This window comes from Somniosus microcephalus, chromosome 4, assembly GCF_052327205.1.
Source record: "Somniosus microcephalus isolate GS21.2 chromosome 4, FLI_Smic_1.0, whole genome shotgun sequence".
NCBI lineage: Eukaryota > Metazoa > Chordata > Chondrichthyes > Squaliformes > Somniosidae > Somniosus > Somniosus microcephalus.
In genome coordinates this window covers 322,896,076-322,912,934 of record NC_140990.1, presented here as the reverse complement: position 1 = coordinate 322,912,934, position 16,859 = coordinate 322,896,076, and the positions used below count along the sequence as shown (strand labels likewise).

At 46.2% G+C, this 16,859-nt stretch overlaps 1 protein-coding gene across 3 annotated transcripts in view; it reads right to left on the bottom strand.

Moving 5' to 3' along the window:
* Positions 1 to 16,859, bottom strand: part of hspbap1 (hspb associated protein 1) — a 126,555-nt gene that overhangs the window by 104,447 nt on the left and 5,249 nt on the right. For all 3 annotated transcript variants that reach the window (XM_085986844.1, XM_085986846.1, XM_085986847.1), the window contains exon 2: positions 15,297 to 15,482. In XM_085986844.1, the coding sequence (XP_085842970.1) occupies positions 15,297 to 15,482 (186 nt within the window). The remainder of the gene's footprint in view (positions 1 to 15,296; positions 15,483 to 16,859) is intronic.

The window sequence follows — 16,859 nt, the reverse complement described above, 5'->3', positions numbered from 1 at the left end:
GGAAGAGATGTGCAAGGGACCAGGGTGTGCAGTTTTTGCTCAAACTACTCTCCCTTTTTACAGAAGAAAATACTACTTTTGCCAGATATTTCAGCTTCTCTTTCATAAAAAAGACAAACTTCAGTTTTAGCACTGACCTACATAAGAATATAAGAAACAGGAGGAGGAGTCGGCAATACGGCCCCTCGAGCCTGCTCCGCCATTCAATAAGATCATGGCTGATCTTCGGCCTCACCTCCACTTTCCCGCCCATTCTCCATATCCCTTCATTCCCCTAGAGTCCAAAAATCTATCGATCTCAGTCTTGAATATACTCAACGATTCAGCATCCACAGCCCTCTGGGGCAGAGAATTCCAAAGATTCACAACCCGCTGAGTGAAGAAATTCCTCCTCATCTCAGCCCCTTATCCTGAGACTATGCCCAGAGTTCTAGACTCTCCAGCCAGGGGAAAAGAATCTCAGCATCTATCCAGTCAATCCCCCTCGACCTGTAACACTTGAACAGAATCTCCCTCTGTTAGGCCACTCTCACAACAGCAATTACAAATAACTGCCTTACGCATTGCAGACCAGCTAAACCGCAAACCGTGTCGGGGGGGGGGGGTGGGGTGCAACTCCCTCTTGCCTTGAAGGATGCTGCAAAGCCCCACTTAGCATTCCCAGCCTGTAGTATCACCCCTGATGACTCCAGGGTATAATCTGGTGTGAAGCCATCAACACAATCTCACCTTCTCCAATTTGCAAAGCAGCCATTCTCAGATGCTCCCTGTAACTGATAGCACCGGAATGCTCAAGCAGGAATGAATGGTCTCCTGATCAGCGCTAAAATTGACGTTCAGAAAAATAAGGGTCTAAGGAATATCTTGTGATTTTCTTCTTTAAAAAGAGCGCTTTGAACAAAAGCACCGTCACTACACTCTCTTTCCCCATTCAGCATTGACGATAAAAGTTCCAAAAATGAAGATTTATTTGCTGTTTGTTGAGGAGATTTTCCACTTACTTTCCTGCTGCCAAAAATAGTCACTTGAACTTTAATCAGGGGGAATGTTAATCCTTTAAAAAAGAGTGATATACACAGCAGGTGAAATAACACGGCCAGCCAGTGGGACAGGAAGGAGCTGCAACAATCCACAAAGGATCAGGCGCAAAAGGAAAGCAGCAAAACTGAACCAGTGAATCAGTGGAGATAGAAGAATAAAAGCTGCTTTGTTCTACAGTCTTGCCAAAGTTGGAACGTAACTCGATCCTCTGCCCACACAGCAGTGTTGTATTCTCGTGGCTCCGGATTTGGTTCTCATCTTCCTCAAAGCAAAAGCGCTGGCTCCCGTTAAAGTCAACGGTGCTGCTGAGGGACGCGTGCAGACTGTCCCCTTTAACCTGTCTGACCGGAAAAGCTCTAGAAGTACAGACACAAAACGTCTGGCTCCACCAGAGCAAAAACACACAAAATTAACAAGAGAAGCATATGGGTAGGAGGGGGAATTATTCTGCTACTAAAAGTACTACCACAGGGATTTCCTTCTCCTCCTAACTTCACCCAGCATCTCTGTGCTCGTTGGCCTACGTTGGCTACTAGTCCGTCTGCCTCAATTTAAAAATTCTCATCCTTGTTTTCAAATCCCTCTATGGCCCTCGCCACTCCCTATCTCTGCAACCTCCTCCAGCCCTACCACCCTCCGGGATCCCTGTGCTCCTCCAATTCTTCCCTCTTGCGCATGCCCATTTTTCATCGCTCTACCATTGGCAACCGTGTTTCTATAGTTATATAAAAAGAAAAAGGGTGGCTAAAGTAAATGTTGGTCCCTTAGAGGATGAGACCGGGAAATTAATGGTGAGAAACATGGAGATGGCAAAAACGCTGAACAAATATTTTGTATCAGTCTTTACGGTAGAGGACACTAAGAATATCCCAACACTGGACAAACAGGGGGCTCTAGGGGGAGAGGAGCTAAATACAATTAAAATCACTAAGGAAGTGGTACTTGGTAAAATAATGGGACTCAAGCCGGATAAATCCCCTGGACCTGATGGCTTACATCCTAGGGTCTTGAGGGAAGTGGCGGTAGGGATTGTGGATGCATTGGTAATAATTTTCCAAAACTCCCTGGACTCAGCAAAGGTCCCGGCAGATTGGAAAACTGCTAATGTAACACCCTTATTTAAAAAGGGTAGTAGGCAGAAGGCTGGAAACTATAGACCTGTTAGCCTAACATCTGTGGTTGGTAAAATGTTAGAGTCCATTATTAAGGAGACAGTAACGGGACATTTGGATAAACATAATTTAATAGGACAAACTCAGCATGGTTTCATGAAGAGGAAGTCATGTTTGACAAATTTGCTTGAGTTCTTTGAGGAAGTAACATACAGGGTGGATAAAGGAGAACCAGTGGGCGTAGTGTATTTAGACTTCCAAAAGGCATTTGACAAGGTTCCACACAAAAGATTATTGCTCAAGGTAAAAAATCACGGGATTGGGGGTAATATTCTGGCGTGGGTGGAGGATTGGCTCTCTAACAGAAAGCAGAGAGTTGGGATAAATGGTTCATTCTCAGACTGGCAATCAGTAACTAGTGGTGTTCCGCAGGGGTCAGTGCTGGGTCCCCAACTCTTTACAATCTATATTAACGATTTGGAGGAGGGGACCAAGTGTAACATATCAAAGTTTGCAGATGATACAAAGATGGGAGGGAAAGTAGTGAGTGAGGAGGACATAAAAAACCTGCAAAGTGACATAGACAGGCTAAGTAAGTGGGCAGAGATTTGGCAGATGGAATACAATACTGGAAAGTGTGAGGTTATGCACTTTGGCAGGAAAAATCATAGAGCAAGTTATTATCTTAATGGCAAAAAACTGGAAAGTACTGTAGTACAAAGGGATCTGGGGGTCCTGGTGCACGAAACTCAAAAGGTTAGTATGCAGGTGCAGCAAGTGATCAAGAAGGCCAATGGAATGTTGGCTTTTATTGCTAGGGGGACAGAATATAAAAACAGGGAGGTATTGCTGCAGTTATACAAGGTATTGGTGAGACCGCACCTGGAATACTGCATACAGTTTTGGTGTCCATACTTAAGAAAATATATACTTGCTCTCGAGTCAGTACAAAGAAGGTTCACTTGGTTAATCCCGGGGATGAGGGGGTGGTCATATGAGGAGAGGTTGAGTAGATTGGGACTCTACTCATTGGAGTTCAGAAGAATGAGAGGCGATCTTATTGAAACATGTAAGATTGTGAAGGGGCTTGATCGGGTGGATGCGGTGAGGATGTTCCCAATGATGGGTGAAACTAGAACTAGGGGGCATAATCTTAGAATAAGGGGCTGCTCTTTCAAAACTGAGATGAGGAGAAACTTCTTCACTCAGAGGGTGGTAGGTTTGTGGAATTTGCTGCCCCAGAAAGCTGTGGAAGCTACATCATTAAATAAATTTAAAACAGAAATAGATAATTTCCTAGAAGTAAAGGGAATTAAGGGTTACGGGGAGCGGGCAGGAAATTGGACATGAGTCTAGGTTCGGAATGGTCATGGCCCTGTGGGTAGTGGAGCTGGCCCAGGGGCCGTGTAGCCTGGTTCTGCTCCTACTTCTTGTGTTCTAATTCTGTGTTAGATTTCAGGAGATGGTTTTATTCCTGTTCCTGACTGGGGTGGAGATCGCCTTTACAGAAGGTAAGTACTGTAGAAAATATAGGGACAGAGTGATCTCCTGGAAGAGTTTCGATCGCCTAGATGGGTCGGAGAGGAATTTCCCAGATTTTTCTCCCAAATTGGCCATTGGGTTTTTTATCTGGTTTTTCGCCTCTCCCGGGAGATCACATGGGTTCGGGTGGGATGGAGAGTGATAGAAGATTTGAGGTTAGGATCAGATCAGCCATGATCTTATTGAATGGTGGAGCAGGCTCGAGGGGCCGATTGGCCTACTCCTGCTCCTATTTCTTATGTTCTTATGCCTTCAGCTGCCTAGGCCCTGAGCTCTGGAATTCCCTCCCATGGCCTCTCTACCTCTCTTTCTTCCTTTAAGACACTCCCTAAAACCTACCTCACCTGTCCCAGTATCTCCTTATGATGTTCCACAGGGATCGGTGCTGGGACCACGGTTGTTTACAATTTACATTAACGAATTGGAAGTACAATTTTAAAATTTGCGAACGACACCAACTTGGTGGATGTAGTTAATACAGAGGAGGACTACAACAACATACATCGATGATGAAGTCCAACACCGCCTTCAGTGTGCCAGTGCAACCTTCAGTCGCCTGAGGAAGAGAGTGTTTGAAGACCAGGACCTCAAACCCGCCACTAAGCTCATGGTCTACAGAGCAGCAGTGATACCTGCCCTGCTGTATGCCTCAGAGACATGGACCATGTATAGCAGGCACCTCAAAGCACTGTAGAGGTACCACCAATGCTGCCTCCGCAAGATCCTGCAAATCCATTGGCAGGATAGGCGCACCGTCAGTGTTCTTGCTCAGGCCAACATCCATCCCCAGCATCGAAGCTTTGACCACGCTCGATCAGCTCCGATGAACGGGTCACATCGTCCGCATGCCCGATACGAGACTCCCAAAACAAGAGCTCTACTCGGAGCTCCGGCACGGCAAGAGAGCCTCAGGTGGGCGGAGGAAACGTTTCAAGGACACCCTCAAAGCCTCCTTGAAAATGCCGCTGATGATCTACCAACTGACAAAACTGCTGATCCGTTAGAATGGTCCGAGAAGGGGGGGGAAAAAAGAGACAGAAAGAGAAAACAAACACTTGAACTCATTAATAAGAAGATACTGTTGTCAGCCGTGGCTCAGTGTGGGCAGCACTCTCGCCTCCGAGTCAGAAGCTTGTGGGTTCATAGTCCCGCTCCAGAGACTTGAGCACAAAATCCAGGCTGAGGGAGTGCTGCACTGTCGGAGGTGCCGTCTTTCAGATGAGACGTTAAACCGAGGCCCCGTCTGTCCTCTCTCAGGTGGATGTAAAACATCCCATGACACTATTTCGAAGAAGAGCAGGGGAGTTCTCCCCGGTGTCCTGGCCAATATTTATCCTTCAACCAACACTCTGGCCTAGAAATTGGGTATAGCCCCGCCAGCTCATTTGCGCCGTAAATTTTGCGCCCGCCGCGGAGCCAGTTGTGCCCGCCCCATATTCACTTTCAGCGCCCCAAAGCGGAACCGGGCGCTGTTCCAGGGTTTGGCCGCCCCGCTTGGGGCGCTGAAAGTGAATTTCAGCGCTGCCGGTCCCGCTGCGCCACCCGATGCGGTGCGGCAGGCTGCTGTACTGCAGGCCTCCCCCTTCTCTTAAGGGGGAGGTGCCTGCAACGGCCGGAGCCCCGATTGCAAGTGCCGGCAAAAGAGCCCGGCACAACGGAGAAGTGCCGGGCTCCACGGAAACCAGCCGGCAATGCCGCGGGGGGGGGTGGAGGAGGCCGGGGAAGGAGGTGCGGGCAGGCGGCCGCCGAAAAAGCGGCCGCCCCGCACCTCCACCTTAACTTGCGCCGCTAAGGCTGCAGTAAGGACCCGGTCTCCCGATGTTGTTAGCGCCCGCCACGGAAGAGGCGGCCGCTACTGAAGATGGGGATCGGCGTGGTTTCGGGCGGTACCGGGGCACTGCGCACACCGATGACGTCATCGGTGCCGGCGCAGCGCTACCGGCTAACGCCGATGTTAGGGCCCACCTAATTTCGGGCGCGACGCAACTTCCGGCACAATCCACTCTTTCGCCCCTAATTGGGCGCAAACGCAACTGAATTTCTAGGCCTCTGTGTGCAAATTGGCGACTACGTTTCCTACATTACAACAGTGACTACATTTCAAAAGTACTTTAGCAAAATACTGCAGATGCTGGAAATCCGAAATAACAACAGAAAATGCTGGAAAAACTCTTAATATCTCTTCTCTTTTGTTCTCTCTCAGCCTGGCCTCTTAATCTATTTCATTTCCTGTGCTTCTTTAGTCTTGACAAAGTGTTCACCTGAAACGTTGACTCTATTTTCTCTCCACGGATGTTGCCTGGCCTGCTGAGTTTTTCCAGCATTTTCTGTTGTTATTTCAAAAGTACTTCATTGGCTGTTAAGTGCTTTGGGATGTCCTGAGGTTGTGAAAGGCGTTATATAAATGCAAGTCTTTTTTCTTTATAGTTAGTGCTAGGGAATCAAACATTTTCACTTTTGGTGTCCCACATCAGCAGTTCGCACTCCTAGATCAATTAGAAGCAGAGTAAAACTCCACTCCCTTCTGCCCTAACGACGTGCCTTAACCCAAATCTCAAAGTGCACTTCCTACTGCACCAGTGTGATTTTCTAATCTACATCAATGCAACCATTACTTCAGCCCCTCCAATGGAGATAGCTAAATTAGTGCCAAACTTTGTGGCAAACTTTGTGCGATGGACAAAGGACTACCTATTTGAATAACTAAAATACATTTCACATACGGCCCTCAGGAGGAAGAGAATGTCATGTGATCAAATGCTGGAAACACTCAGCAGGTCAGGCAGCATCTGTGGAGAGAGAAACAGAGTTAACGTTTCAGGTCGAGGAACAGCACCTCATCTTTCGATTAGGCACTTTACAGCCTTCCAGACTCAACAGAGATTTCAACAATTTCAGATCATAACCTCGGCCCCCATTTTTGCGGACAGAAGCTGCTGCTCATGATCCTAATATTCCCAGTTACACCTCCTCTAGACCCATCTTTTGTTTCTCTCCTCCTTTCACCTCGCACCATCATCTCTTCTGTCATTTACTCTCTCCTGCCTTCCACCCTATCACAGACCTTCCCTTTTGTTCTTTCCTCCCCTCCCCCCTTTCCCTGCCCCTACACTTGCTTAAAACCTGTTACATCTCCAACCTTTTCCAGTTCTGACGAAAGGTCATCAACCTGGCACGTTAACTGTTCCTCTCTCCACAGAGGCTGCCTGCTTCCAGCACTTCCAGGATTTATTTCAGATTTCCAGCATCCGCAGTGTTTTGTTTTTGTCATGTCACCAAGTCTGGCTTGGCCTCAAATTGACATCCAAGAAGAATGAATGAAAGAAGGACAGACTTGCATTTTTACAGCGCCTTTCACGACCACAGGACATCCCAAAGCGTGTTACAGCCAATGAAGTACTTTTTGAAGTTTAGTCACTGTTACAATGTAGGAAACGCGGCAGCCAATTTGCGCACAGCAAGCTCGCACAAACAGCAATGTGATAATGACCAGATAATCTGTTTCTGTGATGTTGTTTGAGGGATAAATAGTGACCAGGACACCGAGGATAACTCCCCTGCTCTTCTTCGAAATAGTGCCGTGGGATCTTTTACGTCCACCTGAGCGCGCAGACGGGGCCTTGATTTACCGTCTCATCCGAAAGACGGCACCTCTGACAGTGTAGCAGCCCCCTCAGCACTGCACTGGGAGTGTCAGCCTAGATTTTTGTGCTCAAGTCTCTGGAGTGAGACTCGAACCCACAACCAATGACTCAGAGGCCAGTGTGCTGCCAATACAGAATGTCACACCATCAACAATCTTAGCTGTTTTTAAGGAATTTGTCACTGTGTTATTATTCCATTGAGCGTTAATTATTATTCACAGTACTTGTGTAAATAGGACAATAGGCCCTGAAAATCCTGAGGCCACAATCTTAGCAGTTGCTGCCTTTTTTGAGGAAATTGAATCCCTAATATCCAGGGAGTGAAGCATCATAATCTGTATTCATATTTCTCCTACTACTTTCCGCCCCCCCCCCCCCCCCCAACTTACATGGTTGATTCTTCTTTCCCATCTGGCCAGGGATGGGGAACAGCACACCAGTCAGAGGTGTACTTATAGAAGAATCAATCCTAAATAGCCCAGTTATAGCTCCCCCACCACCCCTAACACTCCCAGTCCAATCTGAAGCATGAATGATCCCAGGTTACATTTATGTGCAATTTGGCAATGTTGCCCGAGCACATTACAGTAAATCTTCATTAGAGCGCGCTCCCGAGATACCACAATCTCAGTTACAACATTTTGTTTTTAAATGGCTATTGTGCTACTAAAATACTGATTTTTTCTCTCTCTGCTCCAGTAAGCAGAAATCTATCTGCTTTACGCAGATAAGACTCAAGAGGTCCCAAAGCCAGTTTGCAGCTGTCAGGCCGAAGGAAATTGCCAGTCTGGGTTCCCGCACAGTCTCTATAACTGATTCTTCCGAGCTCGCTCCATCCCAAGAACTGCCGGGGGGCGGGGGGGAGAAAGAGAAAGGATGGAATAAAGCATCTATAACAAAAAGCACAGATAAAATAGTGCTTATGTCAAGAACAAATACATTTTACACAGCATTTCATTATCTCCAAGTATACTTATCCTTATAACTTTTAAAGGTTTTAAGAACATAAGAAATAGGAGCAGGATTAGGCCATATGGCCCCTCGAGCCTGCTCCACCATTCAATAAGATCATGGCTGATCATCGACCTCAACTCCACTTTCCCGCCCGATCTCCATAGCCTTTGATTCCCCTAGAGTCCAAAAAACTATCTATCTCAGCCTTGAATATACTCAGTGACTCAGCATCCACAGCCCTCTGGGGTAGAGAATTCCAAAAATTCACACCCCTCTGAGTGAAGAAATTCCTCCTCATCTCGGTCTTAAACGGCCGACCCCTTATCCTGAGACTGTGACCCCTGGTTCTAAACTCTCCAGCCAGGGGAAACAACCTCTCAGCATCTACCCTGTCAATCCCCCTCAGAATCTTGTATGTTTCAATGAGATCACCTCTCATTCTTCTAAACTCCAGAGAGTCTTTAGCTGGAAGTCAATTCCACATATTCTGTGCTCTCAAGTCACGCTTCAGGTTCGTTAATCTCATAGAATCATAGAATCATAGAAACATAGAAGATAGGAGCAGGAGTAGGCCATTCGGCCCCTCGAGCCTGCTCTGCCATTCAATGAGATCATGGCTGATCATCCAAATTCAGTACCCTGTCCCTGCCTTCTCCCCATATCCCTTGATCCCTTTAGCCTTAAGAAATATATCCAACTCCTTCTTGAATATATTTAATGAACTGGCCTCCACCGCCCTCTGTGGCAGAGAATTCCACAGGTTCACCACTCTCTGGGTGAAGAAATTCCTCATTTCAGTCCTAAATGGCTTACCCCTTATCCTTAGACTATGACCCCTGGTTCTGGACCCCCCGGCCATCAGAAACATCCTTCCTGCATCTAGTCTGTCCAGGCCTGACAGAATTTTATAGGTTTCGATGAGATCCCCTCTCAATCTTCTAAACTCCAGCGAGTATAAGCCCAATCGACACAATCTCTCCTCATACGTCATTCCTGCCATCCCAGGTATCAGCCTGGTGAATCTTCGCTGCACTCCTTCCATGGCCAGAACGTCCTTCCTCAGATAAGGCGACCAAAACTGCACACAATACTCAAGGTGCGGTCTCACCAAGGCCCTGTACAACTGCAGCAAGACATCCTTGTTCCTGTACTCGAACCCTCTTGCTACAAAGGCCAACATACCATTTGCCTTCTTAACCGCCTGCTGCACCTGCATGCTTACCTTCAGCGACTGGTGCACAAGAACACCCAGGTCTCTTTGCACTTCCCCTTCTCCCAATCTATTGCCATTCAAATAATAATCTGCCTACCTGTTTTTGCCACCAAAGTGGATAACCTCACATTTATCCACATTATAGTGCATCTGCCATGTTCTGCCCAATCCCCCAACCTGTCCAAATCGTACTGGAGTTTCACGACATCCTCCTCACAGCTTACCCTCCCACCCAGCTTTGGGTCGTCTGCATATTTGGAGATATTACATCCAATTCCCTCGTCCAGGTCATTAATATATATTGTGAACAGCTGGGGTCCTAGGACCAATCCTTGCGGTACCCCACTAGTCACTGCCTGCCACTCGGAAAATGACCCGTTTATTCCAACTCTTTGCTTTCTATCCGCCAACCAGTTCTCTATCCAAGTCAATACCTTGCCCCCAATCCCATGTGCCTTAATTTTGCACGCTAATCTCTTATGCGGGACCGTATCGAAAGCCTTCTGAAAGTCCAAATACACCACATCCACTGGTTCTCCCTTATCTGTTTTACCAGTTACATCCTCAAAAAATTCCAGTAGATTAGTCAAGCATGATTTACCTTTTGTAAATCCATGTTGACTTTGTCCGATCCTGTCACTGCTTTCCAAGTGCTCTGCTATTACATCTTTTATAATGGACTCTAGCATTTTCCACACTACCGATGTCAGGCTTACCGGTCTATAATTCCCCGCTTTTTCTCTTCCACCTTTTTTGAATAGTGGGGTAATATTAGCTACCCTCCAATCCATGGGTACTGTTCCAGAGTCTATCGAGTTCTGCAAGATGACCAGCAATGCATCTACTATTTCTAGGGCCACTTCCTTAAGTACCCTTGGATGTAGATTATCAGGCCCTGGGGATTTATTGGCCTTCAGTCCCATCAATTTTCCTAACACCATTTTCCTACAAATACTGATTTCTTTCAGTTCCACCCTTTCATCAGACCCTATGTTCCCTGGCATCTCTGGGAGGTTATTTGTGTCCTCCTTTGTGAAGACAGAACCAAAATATGTATTTAGTTGGTCTGCCATTTCTTTGTTCCCCATTATAAATTCCCCTGATTCTGACTGCAAGGGACCTACGCTTGACTTCGCCAATCTTTTTCTCTTCACATATCTATAAAAGCTTTTGCAGTCAGTTTTTATGTTGCCTGCAAGCTTACTCTCATATTCTATTTTCCCTTTCTTAATTAATCCCTTTGTCCTCCTTTGTTGAATCCTAAACTGCTCCCAATCCTCAGGATTATTGCTTTTTCTGGCCAATTTATATGTCCTCTCCTTGGATCTTATGCTACCCCTAATTTCCCTTGTTAGCCACGGTTGAGTCACCTTTTTTGTTTTATTTTTATGCCAAACTGGGATGAACAAATTCTGTAGTTCATCCATTCGGTCTTTGAATGTTTGCCATTGCCTATCCACCGTCAACCCTTTGAGTGACATTCCCCAATCAATCCTACCCAACTCGCTCCTCAGACCATCGTAGTTTCCTTTATTTAAATTGAGGCCCCTAGTCTCTGAATCAACTACTTCATTCTCCATCTTAATGAAGAATTCGATCATATTATGATTGCTCCGACCCAAGGGGCCTCGTACAGCAAGATTGCTAATTAATCCTTTCTCGTTACATAATACCCAGTCTAAGATGGCCTGATCTCTGGTTGGTTCCTCGACATATTGGTCGAAGAGCAATCCAGTTAGTCCCGCTCCCCCGCTCTTTCCCCATATCCCTGCAATTTTTTTCTCCTTCAAGTATTTATCCAATTCTCTTCTGAAGGCTGCTATTGAATCTGTATCCACCACACTATCAAAAATTCTATTGTAGAAAGAATGGGAGACCAGGCTTCAGAAAGAATTTAGAGCACAATTAAATCATGTTGAGAAGAACAGAGATATGGTAACCTTATTAAGCTGAGTTTTTCGAATATAGTACTGCTTGCGGGACAAAGAATGGGAAACGTCAGCATCCTTAACCATGAAAACACACAAGATATATAAATATATGAACAATATGCAGTGAGTATAATGAGCATTTCAATCTGGTGGAAGCACAAAAATAATTAAGTATTTTGAAATGACTGGGGCAGCAAGTTAATATTCATATGAGTGTGTGGGGATGGCTTCTCCATTGTAGAAAAAAAAATCACCACATTAAATCAATTTATGAAGTAAATTCAAAATCAGAAAAGGCATTTTTCCTTTCCAAGGTGACCAGTCAACTTTAGACCTACACACTAACAAACACGGCCAGTTACCAATCATGACAACTCCAAATCTGACGACAGCAGTCAATGTCAATTTTACTAAAACTAAACTAAAATAAAAGGTGTTTTTTGTAAAGATGTGAAAACCTCGCTCCTACCTCACTATTAGTTTTTTTTCTCACTGGTCTTGCGAGGATAGGCATCAACCCATCAACCACCTTAAACATTCACTCCCTCCACCACCTTAAACATTCACTCCCTCCACCACCTTAAACATTCACTCCCTCCGTCGCCTTAAACATTCACTCCCTCCACCACCTTAAACATTCACTCCCTCCGTCACCTTAAACATTCATTCCCTCCGTCACCTTAAACATTCACTCCCTCCGTCACCTTAAACATTCACTCCCTCCACCACCTTAAACATTCATTCCCTCCGTCACCTAAACATTCACTCCCTCCGTCACCTTAAACATTCACTCCCTCCGTCACCTTAAACATTCACTCCCTCCACCACCTTAAACATTCACTCCCTCCGTCACCTTAAACATTCACTCCCTCCGTCACCTTAAACATTCACTCCCTCCGTCACCTTAAACATTCACTCCCTCCGTCACCTTAAACATTCACTCCCTCCGTCACCTTAAACATTCACTCCCTCCACCACCTTAAACATTCACTCCCTCCGTCACCTTAAACATTCACTCCCTCCGTCACCTTAAACATTCACTCCCTCCGTCACCTTAAACATTCACTCCCTCCGTCACCTTAAACACTCACTCCCTCCTCCACCTTAAACATTCACTCCCTCCGTCACCTTAAACATTCACTCCCTCCCCCACCTTAAACATTCACTCCCTCCGTCACCTTAAACATTCACTCCCTCCGTCACCTTAAACACTCACTCCCTCCTCCACCTTAAACATTCACTCCCTCCGTCACCTTAAACACTCACTCCCTCCTCCACCTTAAACATTCACTCCCTCCGTCACCTTAAACATTCACTCCCTCCGTCACCTTAAACATTCACTCCCTCCGTCACCTTAAACATTCACTCCCTCCGTCACCTTAAACATTCACTCCCTCCATCACCTTAAACATTCACTCCCTCCGTCACCTTAAACATTCACTCCCTCCGTCACCTTAAACATTCACTCCCTCCGTCACCTAAACATTCACTCCCTCCACCACCTTAAACATTCACTCCCTCCACCACCTTAAACATTTACTCCCTCCGTCACCTTAAACATTCACTCCCTCCGTCACCTTAAACATTCACTCCCTCCGTCACCTTAAACATTCACTCCCTCCGTCACCTTAAACATTCACTCCCTCCACCACCTTAAACATTCACTCCCTCCGTCACCTTAAACATTCACTCCCTCCGTCACCTAAACATTCACTCCCTCCGTCACCTTAAACATTCACTCCCTCCTCCACCTTAAACATTCACTCCCTCCGTCACCTTAAACATTCACTCCCTCCGTCACCTAAACATTCACTCCCTCCTCCACCTTAAACATTCACTCCCTCCGTCACCTAAACATTCACTCCCTCCATCACCTTAAACATTCACTCCCTCCACCAGCGCACCATGGCGGGAGTCTGTACCACCTACACGATGCACTGCAACAACTTCTGAAGGGCAACTGGAGATGGGCAACAGATGCTGGCTTAGCCAGTGACGCCCACATCCCGTGACTGAATAAATATAATATAAATAAAAAACATTGCTGCCCAAACAGGAGCCAGTCACAACAAGGGAGCCACCGAACATGTGTTAGCACAGCTAATTGAAGAAGCTCCATCGCTTCTCCCCTCTCAGCACAACATCCCTGAGATATCCTTTAGATGTCAGGAGGTGGTTCTTTTTCCAGAGAATACTGGACCTCTGGAACAGGCTGCCGTCTCATGCGGTGGACGCTGATTCGCTGAATTCCTTCAAGTGAGAGCTGGACTTGTTTCTGGCTGGGGCAGAGATCACCTCTTACAGAAGGTAGATACTGCAGCAAATTCAGGGCCCGAGTGATTTCCTGGACTAGTTTTGATCGCCTAGATGGGTTGGAGAGGAATTTCCCAGATTTATTTTTCCCCAAATTGGCCTGGGTTTGTTAATCTGGTTTTTCGTCTCCCAGGAGACCACATGGATTCGGGTGGGGTGGAGTGTACATGTTGTGATACACAAGGTATCGCAGTTGTGACGTCAGGCTCAATGGACCAGATGGCCTTTACCTATCCGTCATTGCTCATACAGAACACTGAGAAACCGAAGTGTAGCCCCAAAGACCAGAGTGCAGGGCACTACAAGGTTGAAAAGAGTAGAAGGGAAAAAGCGAGAGAAATCGGAAAGTAGCAAACTGGGAAGTAATGCCAAGTGTGGGTTTTTAAAAGCCTCAGGATTGTGCAACGGAGGAAGACTGAGGGAGGCAAGGAGTTTCAGAGTTTTGAGATCTTGGAACGTAATGAATTAAGAGTGGGAGATTTGATTTTAACACAGCGGGGATGTCGAGAGGCGGAAGAACATGAAGGATGGTGTGCTGCAGCTTGTAAGGAATCAAGAGAAAAGTTGAGTGCAGCAATGACTACATCAATAAAAGTGACGAGAAAGGTTGTAGGGTAGAAGTAAACTAAGTAGTTAGGGAGACAGTTCTCTTCTTCTTACGCAGTCCCTCGGAACCGAGGATGACTTGCTTCCACATTAAAAATGAGTTCTCAGGTGACTGATGAGTCCAATGCAGGACCTACAGTCTCTGTCACAGGTGGGGCAGACGGTGGTTGAAGGGGCGGGTGGGTGAGGTGCTTGGGTTGACGTGCGCTCCTTGCGCTTGGCTTCCGCTTGCTCCCGGCGAAGAGACTCGAGGTGTTCGGCGCCTTCCCGGATGCTTCTCCTCCACTTTGTGCGGTCTTGGGCCAGGGATTCCCAGGTGTCGGTGGGGATGTTACATTTTTTCAAGGAGGCTTCGAGGGTGTCCTTGAAGCGTTTCCTCTGCCCACCTGGGGCTCTCTTGCCAGGCCGGAGCTCCATGTAGAGCGCCTGTTTCGGGAGTCTCGTATCGGGCATGCGGACGATGTGACCCGTCCATCGGAGCTGATCGAGCGTGGTCAAAGCTTCGATGCTGGGGATGTTGGCCTGAGCGAGAACACGGACGTTGGTGCGCCTATCCTGCCAATGGATTTGCAGGATCTTGCGGAGGCAGCATTGGTGGTACCTCTCCAGTGCTTTGAGGTGCCTGCTGCACATGGTCCATGTCTCTGAGGCAAACAGCAGGGCGGGTATCACTGCTGCTCTGTAGACCATGAGCTTAGAGCTTAGGGAGACAGTAGCCATGAGCCCACATACCACCTATGTGTGACGCTACACACTATGCGTTTCAACGTACAGTAATACTGTGAAATTTCTCTGTTAAAGAATTAGTAAATTGAATTAAATGCTAATTTTGCCTTTAAAAGGTGAGATAAGGCTAATTACACTCATTTATGTTATTTTGTTATCTAAAAAAGCCAATGTGTGGCCAGTAAATGAGAGTGTGCAGCTATAAAACCCTTACCTTTATTCATCTTCCTCTCGCCAATCCTAAACTTTAATGGTTTTCCATGAAAGAGATGTGAAAGATACTCCACATTCCACTTCAGCGCTGGCCAGTCAGAAACCATGTTAAGAAATACTGCAGGCTGCTGCAATGCTGACACAATAACCCTGACCTCCTCAGGGTTAAACGGCTTACTACAGGTATCTGCAAGAGGAAAATACATGCAAAAGACAGATTACAGTACCACGTTTAATCAGATCATCATCATTTATCAAAAGAAGTGCCCTTATTGAAATCTTTTTGCCCCTTGCAAAGCGTTATCGTGTTTCTCACAGCCCTCTCAGATCTCTGCGCTCCTCCAATTCTGGCCTCGCGTATATCCCTGATTTTAATCGTTCCACCATTTGGCGGCTGTGCCTTCAGCTGCCTCAGTCCAAAGTTCTGCCATTCCCACCCTAAACCTCTCTGCCTTCCTAACTCTCTCTCCTCCTTTAAAATGCTCCTTAAAACTGACCTCTTTGACCAAGCTTTTGGTCATCTATCCCATCTCATGTGGTTCAGTGTCAAATTTTGTGACTGTGAAGTGACGCTATATTACGTTAAAATCGCTGTATAAATGCAGGTTTTTGTCGTTGTTGATTAGTGGGATCAGGTTAGTGCTTTTTCTAACGTCATGCTGTATACTTTCGTCAGTGTAAACTTTGACTCAATCCAAGACATATCTAAAATCACAAACACAAGAACTCAGGCTTTGAGCAATAACCAGCAATGACTTTCTGTCCATTTAAACTATCCGGCAATTTATTTTCTGCCTTCTCTGTGCTCAAAGGGATGAGGAATCAAACACTTTTTGAGGTACAGATCAGCCATGATCTAATTGAACAGCAAAACAGGCTCGAGGTGCTGAATGGCCTACTCCAGTTCCTATTGATCCGATCACTTAGAAGTATGTTTTTCATGGGAGAGATTTTCACACTTCTACCACCCTTTGCATGAAGAAATGTTTCCTAACTTCTCTCCTGAATGTCCTGGCTCTGATTTTAAGGTTAAGTCCCCTTGTCCGAGACTCCCTCCCCGGCGGACAAAAGTTTCTCTCTATCCACCCGATCAATTATTTTCAAAATCCTAGAAAACGTAATCAGATCGCCCCTTAAGCTTCTATATTCCAGAGAATACAAACCTAGTTTATGTGATCTGTCCTTATAATCTAACCCTTGGAGCCCTGGTAACATTCAGGTAAATCTGGGTAGGGTAGGAGGCAGATAGGAGGGAGGAGGGATCAAATCCAACGACTCCAGGATTATTCTGGAGGGTAAGGCCTATCTTTTTGACAACTAACCACTTCCTCTGCCTCCTTCCTCTCCTTCAATGGCAACTGTGAGGAACTCACTGATTTTCTGTGAACCAAGCTTAGCTTCTACAGCCTCCCCAACCCTCATTTTTTTAGCTACAATTCTGCCAATAACATCGACACATCTTTGACATCAACCCTTCTCAACCTAACTCTTGACCACACAACTAGCTTTCTTTAATCTTATGGTTGCAAACATCAATGGCTCCCTCTCAAAGTTCAGTTCCCCC